This window comes from Eublepharis macularius, chromosome 5, assembly GCF_028583425.1.
Source record: "Eublepharis macularius isolate TG4126 chromosome 5, MPM_Emac_v1.0, whole genome shotgun sequence".
NCBI classification, from domain to species: Eukaryota; Metazoa; Chordata; class Lepidosauria; order Squamata; family Eublepharidae; genus Eublepharis; species Eublepharis macularius.
In genome coordinates, this window is record NC_072794.1 from 23,548,278 (window position 1) to 23,566,687 (window position 18,410).

An 18,410-nucleotide genomic window follows, 5' to 3' on the forward strand; every position below is an offset into this window, starting at 1 on the left:
GGATTTCATTTTCGGATGGGGGTGTGGCTTAGCGGGGGTGGGGGGAGCATCTGCTCCTGCAGAAAATCTGTAATTCAATCGCCAGCTCCAGTTGTACGTGGTGGGAAAGATCCTGTGTCCGAGACCCTAATCAGGGCCGGATCGACCGGGGGGGGGCAGGGGGGGATAGTCTTCCCCCAGCGCCGCCAAAGGAAGGCAAAAGGCAGCACGGGTGGCTGGGAGGCCGCCCGCGCCGTTAGTCTTTCCCCAGGACAAGTGGCGCGCAGGCAAGCCAGCTACCCCTTGTCCTGGGGAAAGGCAAAAGGCAGCACGGGTGGCTGGGAGGCTGCTTGCACCGTTCGTCTTTTCCCAGGACAAGGGGCGCACGGCAAGCCAGCCGCCCCTTGTCCTGCGGGGCAGGTGAACGGCACAGGCAGCCTCCAAGCCACTCGAGCTGCCGCCAGCTCCGCTGCGCACTGGGGACAGCCGGCTTGCCGCGGGGCAGGTGTGTGTGTGCCCCAGAGTGATGTCACGGGATTGACATCACGCAGCGCCAGGAGCGCACGTGCGCGTAGAGCCTAACTACGGTTGCCCTGGGCGCTGGCAACCGTAGATCCGGCCCTGACCCTGATAGACTTCATTCACCGCAAGGCCACCTCATGTGCTTTGTAAACACCTGTCCATTTGCGCAAAGATTTACCTGAGTATTGTTTCTCCTTTAGGTTTGTTTACTGCATTTGTGTTGAGGACTGTTGTTTGTACAGTCTGCACGTAAGGCTTAAGTGCTTGGAATTTTATGTATAAGATTTCTATCTATATGTAATACCTAGAACATATGAAGTAATTTTATTGAGCCACTAGAAAGATCCAAGGATTCCAAAAATCAGAATAAATCTAATGCTCACATTGTTAGCGATTGCAAAACTAATTATAGCTTTTAATTGGAAACAAAAATCCACACCAACAATCTCTAATTGGCAAGCCCGAATTTGGGACCATTTTATAATGGAAAAACTTTCGGATCAACTTGCTCAAAGAGAAAACCAAAACTATAAATCCTACCTTCTGGAGCAATGGTCCTCAATTCTAGATTACTTAACAAAAGATGAAAATATGACAAATGCAAGCAGGAAACATGACCTCTACTATTCCCTAGCATATTTATGATACCGGTTGGCACATTAATAGGATCATCACTAAGCATTAACCAAACTTGGACAAATTTTAACAGAGCTTTTCCTATATATTTTTGTTACACAACAGCCACTCAAATAACTGAATAATGAGTATTGAACCATGTAACAGGAGGTGTACTTTTCTGATTGTTGTATGTAATATACTATGTTGTTAATTGGTTCTTGTTTTAAAAAAATTATTGAAAACGCTGAATAAAATACAATTTTTAAAAAATAAGATTTCTATCCCACTTTTACCTTGGATGTAAGGCAGTGAACAATTCAGCAACACAGTAGCAAAGACATGAATAGTAGTCCAATTGAAACACACAGACTACCAATTCAAAAACATTTAGATTTAAAACATGCAAAAATTAAAACATAACAGGTTCAGCAAATTCACAACCAAACCTGCAGGATTAAAAAACACCAAATGCTCTCTGGAATAAAGTCGAATGAATAAATATGCCATCATCCAACATATTCAGACTGCACATGTGTAATACATCCAGAGGGTTTCATAAATACTTCCAGTGAGATTAACAAAATTGTATTCTAGTATGACTTTCCACAGGGGCTAGAGCCCAATTTTTCAGATAGTATGAGTGCAGCATTTTATTCCAGCTGATTCAGAAACTCAATGTCGGACCTCACCATTCACAACTCCAGAGAAAGACTCCAAAATGAAATTGCTGGATTGGGATTTATTAACAGGTTTCACACTACCTCCCTGCTCTGGGCTGAAGTGGGATTTTTATCTCATTAGAACAGAGATTATCCTAACAAAACCTAGGACTCCCCACACTTACAGGTGTTTAATAACAAAAAACTAGTGAATGCTATTTTTCTTATTAGATTTGAATTTGACATAATTACATTTCACCCTGTAGCTCCTGAACTTGATTTTTCATGACCCTGTTGATTTTTTCCTGAATATCAGAGGTCTGCCTAGTAAAAGATCCACACAGTGCATCTGAGAAAGCGGACTCTAGTCAGTGAAAGCTTATGTTGGATTAAAAATCTTTTAAAGTCTTCGAAGTGTCACAAGAAGAGTAAGAAGATTTTATTCCAGCATAAGATTTTAGGGACTAGAGCCCATTTCATTAGATACATGCGGTGGACCCACAGGCATCTGTTCCATTCCTTCCATGTACATTCATTCCATGCATTCATGTCTACCAACTGAGGGCCTACTTTATGCATGACTGAGGGGGATCTAGTCTCTGTTGGGCTGCATTCCCTGATCCTACGATCACATAGCAGCTCCAAAAGACATGACAATCGGGGCCAAACTACGCGACTCAGTGAAGAGCTGTAACTAAATTTCCTAGCACGTGTTTTTAAAAATCTTTCCCTCGTGTGCTATTTTCCCAATCAAACTCAGGATGAATAGAACATCCCTGGTTTATAGTGCTGCAGCAATGGTCGAAAGACAACTGAGGTGGAAGTGGCGACTCCTCTCCCTTGAGTGTGTGTGATGGCTCAGAAACGGGGATGATTTTGTGTTAAAATTCAAACTGCAGAACCTTCCAAAATCAAGGCTCTGCGCAGGCATGAAGCCCATTGGTATGAATGCTGAGGCCACAAAACACAAAAACAACACACACACACAAGTTAATTCACTGAATATACATTACTGGCTCAACTTAAAGCAATCTTGCAGTTTCTGGAATACTTGGAGGAGGGGCTGGTATGTTTCTGTGGCACTTGTGTATCTATTCACGCGTTGGGAAGCCAGTAAGAACTGTTCAACTGGTCTAAAGTGTAAACTACAGGGGCGCGAACCAAACGGGCAATGCAGGTGGTCTGTGCATACATAAGGCCCCCCCCCCAGCTCAAATAAATTTGGCACTTGCGCCCACGTTGTAACAGAAAGCATCATAAACAGACAGGCTGAAAGCCATTAAAACAAATCGCTCTCCATGCAGTGCAGTAAAAAGTCTCAAGGGAGACATTTCCTGTGAGTATTTTGGACAGCAAAATGAACATGGAAAGGAATTATTTGACCACCGTGGGAGGTCTGGGTTTTTCATGCCAAGTTTTCATGTTGCCAAATGTTATTCCTGTTCCGTGTAACACTTAAGACATTAGGATGTGGTCTGCCAAGTCATTTTTGAAGCTCAAGTACAGAACTAGTCAAAACGTGTGTCGGGGTATGTAGAATGTGAACTGGGATTAATATAACTTTGTTGTATTAATTAGATACAAAGGGTGGCATAGCTGCAAAGGCGGCCTGCTGTGATTCAAGAGTAGGCCCTAAGTACCCATCAGAAGGAAAATAACTCAGTCTCTGTGTTACAGAAATGAAACTTGTGGTTATTAACCTTATTTATTTTCGATTTATATTCCGCCCTCCCCACATTTTCAGCAGGCTCAGGATGGAACCTTCCAGTGGGGTAGCCATATTAGTCTGTTGCAACAAGAAAATTTTCCATGGTACCTTAAGACTTAATTAAGCAACTAAGAAGTTATTGAAAGAGATGGAGCCACCAATCCAAGGGACAAAAGGAGGAGGAACTTCAAGGCTGCACCGGAAAGAATGCAGTTTATTGAGTTAAGGATGGGTGGGCAACTGAAACTATTATCTGAAAAGAACCACGTATGATAGCCATACACTCTGTTTGCTGACATAAGTCACAGGGAAATAACTGTAGACAGAACTTCCCATCTCTGGGTTGGAAAGGCGAAAAGCACTGCTAGATGCTGAGAGCTCAAGCGATTCCTTTCAGGAAATAGCTTTCAAGCACAAGCTATGCATGTTTCCTCAGGAGTAAGTTTCATGGGCCAATAGTCTCAGGTAAGTATACACAGGACTGCAGCCATATTTGATCTTGAGCAGGGCTTTTTTTTCTGGGAAAAGAGGTGGTGGAACTCAGTGGGTTGCCCGCGGAGAAAATGGTCACATGGCTGGTGGCCCCGCCCCCTGATCTCCAGACAGAGGGGAGTTTAGATTGCCCTCCGCGCGGCAAACTGGCGGTCACCAGCCATGTGACCATTTTCAAGAGGTTCCGGAACTCGTTCCACAGCGTTCCAGCTGAAAAAAATCCCTGATCTTGAGAAACAAGAATTGACTGAGAATGCCTAAATATGTGCATACTTTGGAGGCAATTCTATGGGATTACCAGGTAACAAAGGAGTGTAAATTGCTACAGCCAAATTTTTACTATTCAATAGTAGTAAAATAACTTTTAAAAGGACACAAACTTGAAGAATTCATGCTTCTTTCAGAATAAACTGTCCTAACACCTCTTCCAAGTTAAAGTCACAACAGTTTTTGCCCCTCTGTGTACCAACAATGCAACGGCATCGATACAAAATATTATCATTTCCAATGGATATGTTACATGTGGTCACCATTTGGAAGGAATCCCACAGTAAGATGAAAACCAGCTTGGGATTTAAGAACTTTTATTCAAGAACATGGGGTCAGGGGATGGGGGGAGGGACGCACAACTCAGTTACATTTACTACCCAATTAAATTATTGCTCATAAACAAAGGAAAAGTTCAGTTCAAAACCGATGAGAGCTGGTCAGTCAGTAACTGTAAAAGCTTTTTTAAAATAGAAATTAAGATAGTTGCTTAATATACATAACAATGTTAACTTCCTAGTTAATAGATTTTTAATATTTGGCAAACACTGTACAAAAGAAAAGATAAAAGTGTTACTGAACAGCTCACATTTCTCTGGAGCAACACTTACCAACGGAAATGTACTACACAACCTGTAAACACTACTATCATGCATTAAAGCCTTTCCTCAGCTACTCTTTTTCAAGAACATAGGTAGGGAGTAATCTAACGCGGCAGATTGTTTTAACGGGCTCCAAAGCTGTAGTAGTAAGGGTCATCTGGTCGAAATCCGTAAGCAGTGGTCGGGCGACTCGGGATACTCACAGGCTGTCCAAACCCATCCATCACAACACTGCATAGAAAAGAAAGCACTGTTAACATATGCAATAGAGAGATCATTGGCCATCCCTTAGCGTGCTGAGTTCTAGCTTTTGGGAATGCAAAAAAATAACCTGGAAAATATCGGCGTAATGCCATCCATATGGTGGGTGCTGAAGTCCCTGTCCAATTTAAACCAGACAGGCATCACCTGCTGAAACAAATGCTCATGCAGTCTACCTGCGAGAATAAAAACATCGGAGAAGCGACACACACAAGTTTGCCCTTCCCGTCTGTAAACTGAGAAGTTGCAGTTCTTCTAGTTTACAGAAGAGGAATCATGATCTTATTTTACTTTGTGGTTCAAACATCTTGCGAGAGCAGGCTGTTCCTGTGAGTAGTTATTTCATAGTGGGAAGGTGCAAAGAGAAGATGGGATCTAATAAAAAGAAAGCAGGAATTAGAGGATGGGAGAGACAGCACATGGCACCAGGAGCACAGCTCCAGAGAAGGACAAAATATTTCCGGCTACTAGCTACATATTGCAGGTGAAAGATGCTTGTATACAGCAATTTGTAACTCACCTGGGAAACAACCTCTCACAGCCCACTGAAGGGACTAAACACAACAGGATCTACTCACAAGCAAATCTGCTTAAGAGCATATTTTCTTGGTGAAAGGCATCTTAAATTCGGGATATTCCTTAAGTATACCCTTGCAAAGAACCTAGCCGCATGAACTAGCCAAATTCCATCAGCGATGACCTCATTTTCACAGGTTATGGTATTGTAGATAACGTTTTCATTCATTTTATCCTCTGGAAAATCTTGGCTGAATGTGAGGCATCCGTGTGGTTGATGAATCAAATGATCAAGAACAAGTTCAACAAATTCTGATAACCTGAAAGCAGGGCATTGACGTGTCCTGAATGCAGACAACCAGATCCCTCCATAGGCTCAGGCATTACACATGTTCTGTTCACCATTTCCACAGGCACTGCATAAGTTCTATATATCGTTTATCTGTTCACACTTCTAAATTTTGTTAAGAATTCCATGGAGTAGTTCTTAACAAAATTAAAGACTGCAAACATATCAAAAGTATGGGGAATGTGTAAAGGGATGGGAATGGCTTGGCTGCCCTGGCTTCACCAGAATGCCAAGGGGAGTGCATCCCTGTTTATTCTCTTGGACCGTTTGGTGGCTTTGAAACCATCAACTATGGAATCCTTCCGGAGCTGCTGGCTAGGCTGGGAATAGGGGTGCCGCACTACAGTTGTTACGCTCTTAGTTGGCCAGCCAACTCCAGAAGGTGGTCAAGGGGGGCTGCTTTACTTAGCCTTGTGGCATTTATGCTATGGTATCCCACAGGGATCTCACATCCTCCATGCTGTTTATCAAGGTCCTCCAGGGAACTGGGGGGAGATGTCTCCAAAATGCAGATGACAACTAGCTCTATTTCTTAATAGCTGAGTGAGTTGGGTCTGTGGAAGTCCTGAGCATGTGTCTGGAGGTGATGGGATGGATGCAGGCCAATAATCTAATATCCTTCTTTGAGGCAGAGCAAATTGTGCATTTTAACCACCTGCAATTTTTATGTTATTTCCAGGATTTTATAGGCTGGAGTTGGGGGACTAGAGTGGTTTTTAATTTTATTGAATATTATATTTTTGTATTGGTTTTAACTGTTGTAATTGTTGGGAACCACTTTGAGGTCTTAATTGAAGAGAAGCGGTATAAAAATTAAATTTAAAAAAAACTGAACCTCAATCCAGATAAAACTGAGGAGCTGTTGGTCAACGGAGAAGCTACTTGAGGAATGCAGAATCAGTCTGTCCTGAAGGTGGTTGCGAGCCCCTCCCTCATATCTTGAAGTGCTGCTGGATCCTGACCTGTGATTGGAGGCTCGGTTTTCCTTTTATCAGCTCTGGATTATCTGCCAACTATGCCTGTTCCTCAAAGAGCCCAACTTGGCCATGGTGATCCATGCCCCAATCACATCCAGGTTAGTAACATGCTCTACATGGAACTCCCTTTGACAACTGTCCAGAAACATCAATTGGTTCAAAATGTAGCTCCCAAGCTATTGTCAAGAGGGCAGCAAACAGGGACTGTATCACCCCAGTACTGAAAGATCTTCTAGTTTCCTTGTGGATTCCAAAGTAGAGCTTATAGTATCCTGGTGGAAGGAAGATACATGGCTCCCTCTCCACTGACAATGAACTCTGACTCACAAAAGCTTATGCTGAAATGAACTTGGTTAGTCTGAAAGGTACCAGTTTCAGACTCTCCCAAATATTTGCATGCCCCCTTCTCATCCAGGGACTATTGGATCAGTCCTTAGCTAAGAACTCATTTTACTAGCACTGGATTGCTGGCCTGGTACACCACAGAATCGCTCCTGGTGGTGGAACTTTGGTGTTCAATCTCTTGCGCTTCTATGCCTTAGAAAAGGGGTTGAACAGCAGCCTGTTTAACTGCAAGGGAGCCCCTAGATGGCACACTCCCCACACTTCTGGATCACCATAGCCACTTCCAGCCATTTCCAATTGACTTCAACTTATTCCAAACAACTCCTGAACATATTTTTTAATTAGGAAAGGGAGGGGGGGAAATTATGGTTTCAATTATGTTCTGATCAAATCAATCCTTGATAAACTTGCAAGTAATTAGGTGCAGAGCCTTAGAAGTTAAAGCTTGAGATGTCCTAGCTGCCTCCAAACAGCTGATGTGTTTGTGCCAGAGAGCTGTAAGGACAGTGACTCAAGGCAGTCACAGTCTGGGATACTAAGCAATACAAAGGACTGAACTAGTTTATGCATTTTGATCATTCAATGGGCGGTAAATCTGGCCTTTTTGTGGCACAGTGGCTGTTCCACGGTTGGTCAGCTCCCAGTGGGGTTGCCAGCCTCCAGGTGGTGGCTGGAGATCTCCCGGAATTACAATTTATCCCCAACCAACAGAGATCAGTTCCCCTGGAGAAAATGTCTGCAGGGGAAGGTGGACTCTGTGACATTTTACCCAGATGAAGCTCCGCCCCTCCCAAACCCCACCCTCTCCAGGCCCCCCCGCCCCAAATCTCCAGGAATTTCCCAACCTGCAGCTGACAACCCTAGCTCCCAGACTCGCAAGTCGTATTTGAAGTTTCACAATATGTGGGTATTTTAGCCGTCTGATGGAGGTGCAGTATTGTTGTGGAACCTCAGATGTTACCTGTGCCAAACTGTTATTCTTTCCTACACACGGAGCCATGCAGGGAAGGGGGGGGGGCGTAGAATAATCAACACCCCAGGCAACAGATCAGCAGAAAGCCAACCCAGACAAGATGCTAAAGATCTGTATGTAGGACCTTCTGCAGTTTTAGAAGAAGGAGTTGTAGCTCCTGGCAGCTTTTGAAGATTAGGGAGGATTCTCCTCCCACACCTCTTCTAGCATTCAAACTACACACTCCTCCTGTAACTTCCAGTTCCCTTTGTGTATGGGAAATCTGAGTACAACCCCCTGACCTTGTGTCATCCCACCACCCCTGCAGAGTGAACTACAGCTCTGGAGGGGTGATTTTAAATCATGGAAGCAGTACTGGAGGAAAGTGTTAAACATCTTCTCATACAGCAATAAGGGGCTACTAATCGGCATTTATAAATCAGCACAACAGATTCTATCCACTGATTGTTCACATCATGTCTGATTTGGTCAAGCCTCCCAGGCACACACGTGGTTCAAAGTTGCCCATTTTTTTTATTGTTAAAGCTCAGAGATCCATTCACTCCTGATTCTTAAGCAATGGCTGTCCAGAATTGTAACTGGCAGCCTAAAAGGTGTGAAACATGCATATGCCCAGAATTTATGCTCTCCACATAGGGGGAGTTATCCCAGAATAAATGACACCCTTGGAATAGCGAGGAGGCTTTAGAACGGCTGTGCAAATTCACAAAGGCTTCACCTTTATATGCTTATGAGCACAGGTTCCTGGTTCTCGGAGTGGGAGGTAGGAGGACGTGCCCAACCGAGATCTGCGGTGCTATCCGTGCACAGAGTTCTCCCCCTACTCCATGTGGCTTGTGTGTCGTGGGAAACTGCGTGTTACAGAGTCATACAAGTGTCATACAAGAGTCTGGTAGAAACTAGCTGCTGACCGAGGCGCTTCTTGCCACGTTCTCTTGCTTCTCACCAAACTTTCTTTTCAGTTTATAAGAACACAGAAAATAATTATTCAGAGTCTGTAACTGCTTCTGTACTAATCCATTGTGGGAAGACTCATCTAGCTTCTCAGCAACTATTTTTTAAAATATAATAACAACAGCATTCGATTTATATACCACCCTTCAGGATGACTTAACACCCACTCAGAGTGGTTTACAAAGTATGTTGTTATTATCCCCCCACAACAATCACCCTGTGAGGTGGATTGGGCTGAGAGAGCTCTGAGAGAGCTGGGACTGACCCAGGGTCACCCAGCTGGCTTCAAGTGGAGGAGTGGGGAATCAAACCTGGTTCTCTAGATTAGAGTCCCACACTCTTAACCACTACACCAAACTGGTATAAATGGTATACACACACCCTCATGCCATCCCTTCCTCATGCAGTTTTTTGGACCCATAACTCTTATTTCCATTTTTTTAAAGGCTGTGCATCCACGCCTCCTAATAGCAGCAAACAGAAACATCAACAGACTTGCCCAGCAATGGACAGGGCACTGCAGCAACAGACCCCAAATGGACACAGATTCTGTTCACAGAATGGGCAGCCTTATTAATGGGATCATCATCAGTTGCCGGTTCAAAGCCATAGGCTTCCTCCTCCATATTGTTAACAAGCAAGCCATCTAATTCAAATTTAATATCCACCAAACACCATCTTTTAAACCCTTTTCATTTTTATATAGCCACTTATGTATACTCTGGTACTTTGCAGATCCTGGCTATAAGAAAAATTCCTGCTGTTTTGTACAACAGTTGCACCTCTGTGAAATAAAAATAAAAGGGTCAAAGATAAAACCAGTCACTTACTGGCATCTCTTAGCTCAAGTATAGGAGATCTGTGATTAACCTCTAGTTCCCTCTTTACAAGTAAGAAGCCCTTAGAAGATTAGGGGAATGGCACTCGTGGTGGTGGTGGGGGGGGGGGTTTAGCCCTTTCATCATGTCATTTCTCTGATTTAAATCACCATTTCTCAAGCTGCAATTTGCTGGGGGGGGGGGGAAGACTAGTAGGCACATGTCCTCCCTCCCTCCAAGAAGCTTAGTACAACTGGGGGAAATGAGGGATGTAGGAGTTTTATGTAGGATATTTACATGTGGCCTTTTCATTTCAAGAATGCTCACTCTCTTCCCAGGGCCATTTCCCTGATCTTCAAAGCTGCTACTTGGGACTTTTAGTTTTTTAAAAAGAGAGATCCAGAGAAGAACCCCGTTGTGGAACTTCCATGTCATATCCGGTTTGGCCCTTACGCAGTATTTGCAAAGTATCTGCCTCCGAATATTGCGGCATGTAATGGCAGGTCTTGAGGTATTGCCTTCTCCTTGAGAGTGTTCCGGGATGACTGGGAGACATGGAGTTAAACAGAGAACAGCTTAGCTTAGCTAATTACTGTGAAATGCTAACCTCAGTTGCTGGATCATTTTGAGACCCTTTAAAATAGGAACTGTGTATTTTACCCCCCTGCACTCTTAATGATTTGTTTTTTTAGTCTGAAATCATTTCCAGCCATCGGTTATGCTTGTGGTCTTTACATATGCACTTCTCTCGAGCACAAATATTTCTTTTTCCTATTGGTCTGCCAGCCTTGTCAGAGCAAATTTCACTGTAAACTGAAGGCCGATACTTAAAACCTCTTGGATTACTCGGGCTGCTAGCAGGATCTAGGACCTCTGCAGAGTGACAGCTGAGTTTTCTAATTTGCTTGTGCGGACATGTCAAAAAGAGGAAAATGTTCCGGAAATGCACAAAGGACTGGTATATGTATATATTTCTTTTAAAGTTATGATTCAAAGCAAATAAAATGCCACATGTATTTAGGATCCTAAAAAGGGCCGAGGCACATCAAAATGTAATGAGCCAGAAACAAGACCAGTGATATTGACTGACTAAGAGATTACAAACTTCAATTCACTCCAAGGAAGTTAATGTCTTTCACAACCTCAGTCCTAGGGAGCTTTGGAAAACTGGCATCCTTCATTGCGTTCATGAAAGCTCAGCATTTTCATGTGTAGCAAAGGCCCAAATTAATCAACAGTAAAAAGCAGTTTAAGATTTAACAAAAAGTCCACTGTACAAGTTTAGTCTACTAAGTAAAGTCAACAACTGGTCAGGCAGCAAACATCAACTCCGTGGCCCTGTCCCAGAGGCTGCCTGACCCACCTTAGTTTCCATGTTTTATAGATGAACAGATGAAGCTGCCTTATATTAAGTCAGACCACTGGTCTACCAAGGTCACTATTATCTATTCTGGCTGGCAGTGGCTTTAGAACAGAGATATTTCACATCAGCTTCTACCTGGAAATGTTGGGGACTGAACTCTGAACTTGTGTGCATAAGACAAATGGTCTGCTATTGAACCATGACCGTACCCCAATGGCATTCATCCATGCAGAATTATTGGTGTGTAAGCCCCAAATAAGCAATCTTTAACCCTCAATTCAAATTGCACTTGCATAGTCATAGTAGCCTACAGAAAGCAGATACCTTTTAAGATATTATGGAAAACACGTGGAGGCAGGGGAATTAGAATCCACTGCCTCGCCATATGCCAAATGAACCTTAGTATTTCTGACCTGTACCTGAAGATGACGTAACCCTGTAGTTTTCTGCACCATGTTTACTAGTTCATTTTCTAACTGATTAGCCATCGTGTAGTTAGGAAAATAAGGTATGGTGAAATATAATAACCTAAACCTCTTGAGGTTTAAAGCGTAGGGATGGTAGGTAAATTCCTGTCTCAGTTGTCAGAACGCTGAATGGGTCGCTTGGCTTTGTATACAAACATGCACCCCGCCACATTTTGGCCACTCCTACATGTTCCAATTTTGGGGGGGGGGGTGGAGGGTCCCAGTCCCAAAGCTGCATCTTCCTGATCCACTTTGAGAACTCACCTTGCACAAGCATCATCCTCATGTGTGTTTTGTGGGTATTTGTCACGATAAAAAGGTCCCAAGACAGAAAACACGTTCTTTATCTGCGCCTTGTCAAAAATGATGTTGGCGCATTCCTGCCCGACTTTCCTTTTGGGGGGGGGGGGCGCGTGTGGGATTGCGCTATATCGTTGTCCTGTCTTTCAGCTTCTGTAGAACCTGTGCATGCGTAGTACTCCGTTCTCTCTACCATTAATTTCCCACTCAAAGTTTTAAAGGCAACACTGTTTAATAAATATGAGTATGGTATTTCAATGTGCGATTCCATATTCAAAAAATAAAACCAGAAATGGAATTCTGTTCTCAATGTTGTTCCTAGAGTGATACTTTGATTGCTGAATGATCCAATGTAGCAAGCACTGCAGTATGATTCCCTTTGTATACATTGATATTGCAATAGCACAACAACCATTAAAAAAGGAAGGGGGGATTATATGATCGCACATACAAGTTAGATATGTGTAATGTTTAAAGGAGGAGTAATGGCGAGGGGAGGGGTTGGAGATTTGTGGGAGGGTTTTTCTGAAGCACAAAAAAGCCTCCATGTGCATTGATACAGTAAAATAATCGTACGGAAAACCTGCATCAAAAATAAACACGGACCAAAACCAGTCTCACAAAAAACGCTTAAAAACCGGAATCATCATGACTCGCATGCAAATGGGAAATGATAACGTGTGCAATGAGTGAGATAACCCACCAGAGTAACACTGGTAGGCCCAGGGCTTTTTTTCAGCAGGAACGCGGTAGAACGGAGTTCCGGAACCTCTTGAAAATGTTCACATGGCTGGTGGCCCCGCCCCCTGATCTCCAGACAGAGGGGAGTTTAGATTGCCTTCCGTGCTGCCGAGCAGGGCGGGGCCACCATCAGGGGGCGGGGCCACCAGCAATGTTCCCTCTAAACTTTGAAGTGTTGTGAGCTAAAAATCTACTTTGTGAGCCGAAACAACTTTCATTAAAGTTTTGAGTGCACCTCCTCTAAAAAAAAAATTACAATCAAATCATTTTGATTACAATCAAAACAATTTAACAATAAAAGCCATTAGGTGAAAGGGCCACAAAAATCAGAGTATACTTCTGTATAAAAATGGATATGTCCATGCAGATTACAAAGAGGTAGTTGTATTAGCCTGTTGCTACAAAATAAAGCAGACACGCAATGGCACCTTAAAGACTAGCACGTTTATTTCAAGATGAGCTTTTGTGTGTCAGTGCTTACTTCTCTAGCCTCCTGCGCCAAGGCCAAGTTAAATGATGCCTTCACCATGGTGGCGGCTGAGGCGCTACCTCCTCTCCTCCACTCTCTGGGGCTGAGGGGATCCTAGTGATTTCAGGCTGCATGGGTCAGGCCAGACCCGATCACTCAGCTCTGCTCTGTTCCCCAGCTAGAGTCAGCAGTGGCTGGAGGCGCTCTCTGGCACCACCCTGGGGGCCAAACCAGCCACAGCAAGGAAGTGAAGAGAGAAGTGGGATGAGGCTCCATCCCTGCTCCTTCCCTATAGGGCCCGCCTGCAGATGCTGGCTGACTGGGAGGGTGGGGCCGCCTGAGGGTTAGTATCTGTGAGCAACATCTGAGAAGCTGTGAGCGGAGGAGTCATAATCTGTGAGCGATTGCTCACGTGCTCACATTAGCGGGAACACTGGCCACCAGCCATGTGACCATTTTCTCCAAGGGCAACCCACTGAGTTCTACCACCTCCTTTCCTAGAAAAAAAGCCCTGGGTAGGCCATCCCATTAAGGACGTATGGAAGTGGCCCTTGTCTCTGGGAAGCTGATCCAATCACAGGCTTGGGACTTTGATTAATTAACCAGTGACTTCCTCCACCTATTGTTAGGTATAACGTCCTCCTCCCATTGACCTTTCCCCACTACAACCTGCAAGACAATTAGCCTTTGTCAATTTGCTGTATGTGCAAATGCGATCTGTAAACCCCAACTTAGGGCCTTCCATTGGAAGACGGCAAGTGAAATTTCTTTTTCAAGTCCACTTTCTCTTGCAAAACTCACAGCTCAAGCTCCTTTGAAGAGCCAGTTTCTCTTCAGAAGCAGTTTCTCTATTTCGGTCCAGCACTGGTGTGAGGCTGGGACAGTTCTGATCAGCGAAGTTTTGTGAATGATCAATATAAATCTATGAGCAAACGTTTCTATTACTTTTACCTAGTATAAACACAACAGTCACACTTCTATTCACACTTGATATGCGCACAAGAAGTCAGGCCTCTCCAGAATTAATGTTTATTCTACATTTTGATTCCTGCTTAACCAGACACTGCTCAATGCCCAATAATAACAACATGAATAATAGTTATTTTCAGTTTTGTTCGGTTTTTTATGTCTGTCTTTCCAAAGTACTTCTCACGTTTGTCTCTCTTGTCTATTTTTTTCCCTTTAATCATTCTAGCTGTTTGGCATCTTTAGTACTCCTGTCTTCACATTATTTAAGTTCTTTGAGGAACACAAAGAAACCACTGGTGATATTACTAGTTTTTGTTCTCCTTCTTGTTTTTTGTCTCCTTTTAAAAAAAAATCCCCTAATTTTCTTTGAGAATATAGTACCTCCACAGAGGGGAAAGACTACAAAGAGATTTGGTGGGCTTCTAAAATTCCTTTGATTTCACTGCTACACTAATGAAAGTAATATCATAGAAATTATTTATCCCAAGAATGCTTCCATTCATTAAGTATACCAATCACAATTTATGGCCCAGGGGTCCCTGACCTGTAGGCACTTTTGAAATTTTAAGAACAGGAAGATAGACCACGAAGATAAAAAGCTGCCCTGGGAGAGAGGGGTAGGGTCAATCACAAAATGGCTGCTATGAAGGCTGATGCACTCACAAAATATTAGGAGGTTCCAAACGAAATGTCCTCAAACTATTTCCAAGTTGGTGCTCCTTACAGACACAACAATGATGCTTCCTGAATTCTTCTGAAGCACTTCCTACTCCAATTAAATGGGGCAAAGGCGGGATTAGGTTGTTGCTTTGGGGAAGAAGGAAGTGGGCACCCGGAAACAAACTGGCAGATTCCATAGTGACCATGTTGCAGATCATTGCTATAGTCCATAAATAGTTGCTTATTCATGTATTCCAAATAATACATTTTATGGCAAAGGAAATAACATAATAATCTATTTTACTAATTACGATCATCGTTTGATTCAAAAGCATCTAGTGATTGTCCCAGATACATCTGTCCCAGCACTATTCAATACTGTCATCCAGCAAACAGTTGCAAAAAGTGGATTTTGGGAAGTCCACCACATTTCTGACTATCCTTTTGCATTTCCTTGGCTCCAATTCAGAATAAGAATTAAGCCATAGATTTAGAGTGTGCGATGCTTATGCCAAATCACAACTCTTTGGAAACTGCATCTCCTACTGTTGCCTGTACACAAGTTTCTGCTTTGAAATTCCTTTGTCTTCCCTTCTGGAAGATTAGCAACCTGATCCTCAAAGTTCTCTGCTGAGGATAACTATATTCTTATAATCCCATCATTTAACTTCTGAAAGAACCTATTACACTCTGACAGTTTTGTTAACAACATATGGTATTGTTACCATTCTAGCAATTACAATTTGAGAATCATATGCCATAAAACTTGGTAATTTATAATGCTGAACCAGGTTGCTGCATATAATGGACAGAATGAATGAATTATATGGAAAGGGGGAGGCAGAGGGAGAAGAAAGTTATATTTTCCTCAAGGGGCATTCAAGTAATGAAATCAAAGCTTCAATCACAATAACGTTTAGACCAAAGCATGGCACTGGAATGACTACGCCGACGATTTAGGTGCAGCATATTGCTTCTAATCACAGAGTACTGGGAAGGCTGGAATGCATTAACCTTTTAGGTCTGTTTTGCTACACACAGACCTATTCCATGTCTAAGTGCTGATGAAAGATTCTAGAATCCAGACCGAGAGCTTCAAAAACTAAACCAGAGCAAGAATTTCTCAGCAGGCACTCTCTTTATTTTGGAGGACCATCAACTCTAAACCAGAAACCAAACTCATGGTTCCTACTATTATTCCATCCATTTTAAATAGCTTCACACAAACACTCATATTTCTAGCTATCTTTCTAAAGATCTTTCCTACGGCTAATTTTGAGTAGATTTAAAATGAGCAGTTGCTTTGAAAGCACTTCTGTCTCCTCCTTAGAGGATCAGAAAATGAAATTCCTACTGTGCAGCAAAACAAAAAGTATTTTTTTCTATATGAAGCAGGGCTCATATTGTAGTTCAGATCACTAATGGACTGTGTCAGTTTCAGAGCTTTTTCAATGTTCATTTTTCGATAGTAAAGACCCAAATTTACTGATTATTTAAACCAGTTCTTGCGGGGGACAAAAAGAGTTTTCTTGCAAAGGTGTGAGTTGTAAGTTATGCTCAGTAACTGCCACCCTAGAACAAAGACGCGATTAGGCAGTTTTCAGGCTTGAGAGAAAGTCAGTAGCAGTAGTTTTTGGCCACTGTTTGTCTTTATTTAGGTTCTGGTTCTTAGAAAGATTATGGGTTCATCACTGCCTTGGCGCCTGACTTGGAACGTTTTATGATGATTGCATTTTTTACAACATAATAATTTTAACTTTTTCACCCTGGCCATTGATCAAGGAACGATTGGAACACTGGAGAGACGGCAAGACGGAAAGGGACTGTGTTCAATGAATATTACTGTCCAATGAGAGGAACTCCAAAGCAGATCTCCCCCAGTGTCAGAATTTCAGTTGACTGCCTCCATTCGTTCAGATTGTTCTCAGCAACCGTAAAGAGAGAGCCCATAGCTCAGTCCGTCACAGAGAACCTGCTAGTCCCTCACCATCTTGATATAACTTCAAATAGCTTAGCTGGGAAAGGCACTTTGGCCTGAGACTTCTGAGACCTTTCCCAGTTGAAATGCCAATAAAAGGTCAAAGGGACCACTGGGCTGACTTCGTACGGCAGCTTCATATCAAGAGTTTAGTTCAGGAGCGAGATGTCTATATTGCCACAGGATTATTGGTATTCACTCTGCTACACAACGGAAGCACAATCAATGCCATTTATTACTAAACAGTTTCAGGATGGAGTCACTAAGTTAGTTTTCCCAGTTTATGAACTAAGAACTTGTATTGCTCCAAGTCACGCTACTGTACCATTCGTTCAGATTGTTCTCAGCAACCGTAAAGAGAGAGCCCATAGCTCAGTCCGTCACAGAGAACCTGCTAGTCCCTCACCATCTTGATATAACTTCAAATAGCTTAGCTGGGAAAGGCACTTTGGCCTGAGACTTCTGAGACCTTTCCCAGTTGAAATGCCAATAAAAGGTCAAAGGGACCACTGGGCTGACTTCGTACGGCAGCTTCATATCAAGAGTTTAGTTCAGGAGCGAGATGTCTATATTGCCACAGGATTATTGGTATTCACTCTGCTACACAACGGAAGCACAATCAATGCCATTTATTATTAAACAGTTTCAGGATGGAGTCACTAAGTTAGTTTTCCCAGTTTATGAACTAAGAACTTGTATTGCTCCAAGTCACGCTACTGTACCATTCGTTCAGATTGTTCTCAGCAACCGTAAAGAGAGAGCCCATAGCTCAGTCCGTCACAGAGAACCTGCTAGTCCCTCACCATCTTGATATAACTTCAAATAGCTTAGCTGGGAAAGGCACTTTGGCCTGAGACTTCTGAGACCTTTCCCAGTTGAAATGCCAATAAAAGGTCAAAGGGACCACTGGGCTGACTTCGTACGGCAGCTTCATATCAAGAGTTTAGTTCAGGAGCGAGATGTCTATATTGCCACAGGATTATTGGTATTCACTCTGCTACACAACGGAAGCACAATCAATGCCATTTATTACTAAACAGTTTCAGGATGGAGTCACTAAGTTAGTTTTCCCAGTTTATGAACTAAGAACTTGTATTGCTCCAAGTCACGCTACTGTACCATTCGTTCAGATTGTTCTCAGCAACCGTAAAGAGAGAGCCCATAGCTCAGTCCGTCACAGAGAACCTGCTAGTCCCTCACCATCTTGATATAACTTCAAATAGCTTAGCTGGGAAAGGCACTTTGGCCTGAGACTTCTGAGACCTTTCCCAGTTGAAATGCCAATAAAAGGTCAAAGGGACCACTGGGCTGACTTCGTACGGCAGCTTCATATCAAGAGTTTAGTTCAGGAGCGAGATGTCTATATTGCCACAGGATTATTGGTATTCACTCTGCTACACAACGGAAGCACAATCAATGCCAT

General features: G+C 43.0%; 1 protein-coding gene across 1 annotated transcript in view; it reads right to left on the reverse strand.

The window, feature by feature from the left end:
- Window positions 1-4,556: 4,556 nt before the first annotated feature.
- The window catches only part of KIFAP3 (kinesin associated protein 3), a 73,503-nt gene continuing 59,649 nt past the window's right edge, over window positions 4,557-18,410 (reverse strand). The window contains exon 20 of the mRNA XM_054980700.1: window positions 4,557-5,078. Within this exon, the coding sequence (XP_054836675.1) occupies window positions 4,970-5,078 (109 nt within the window). The 3' untranslated portion in view covers window positions 4,557-4,969. The remainder of the gene's footprint in view (window positions 5,079-18,410) is intronic.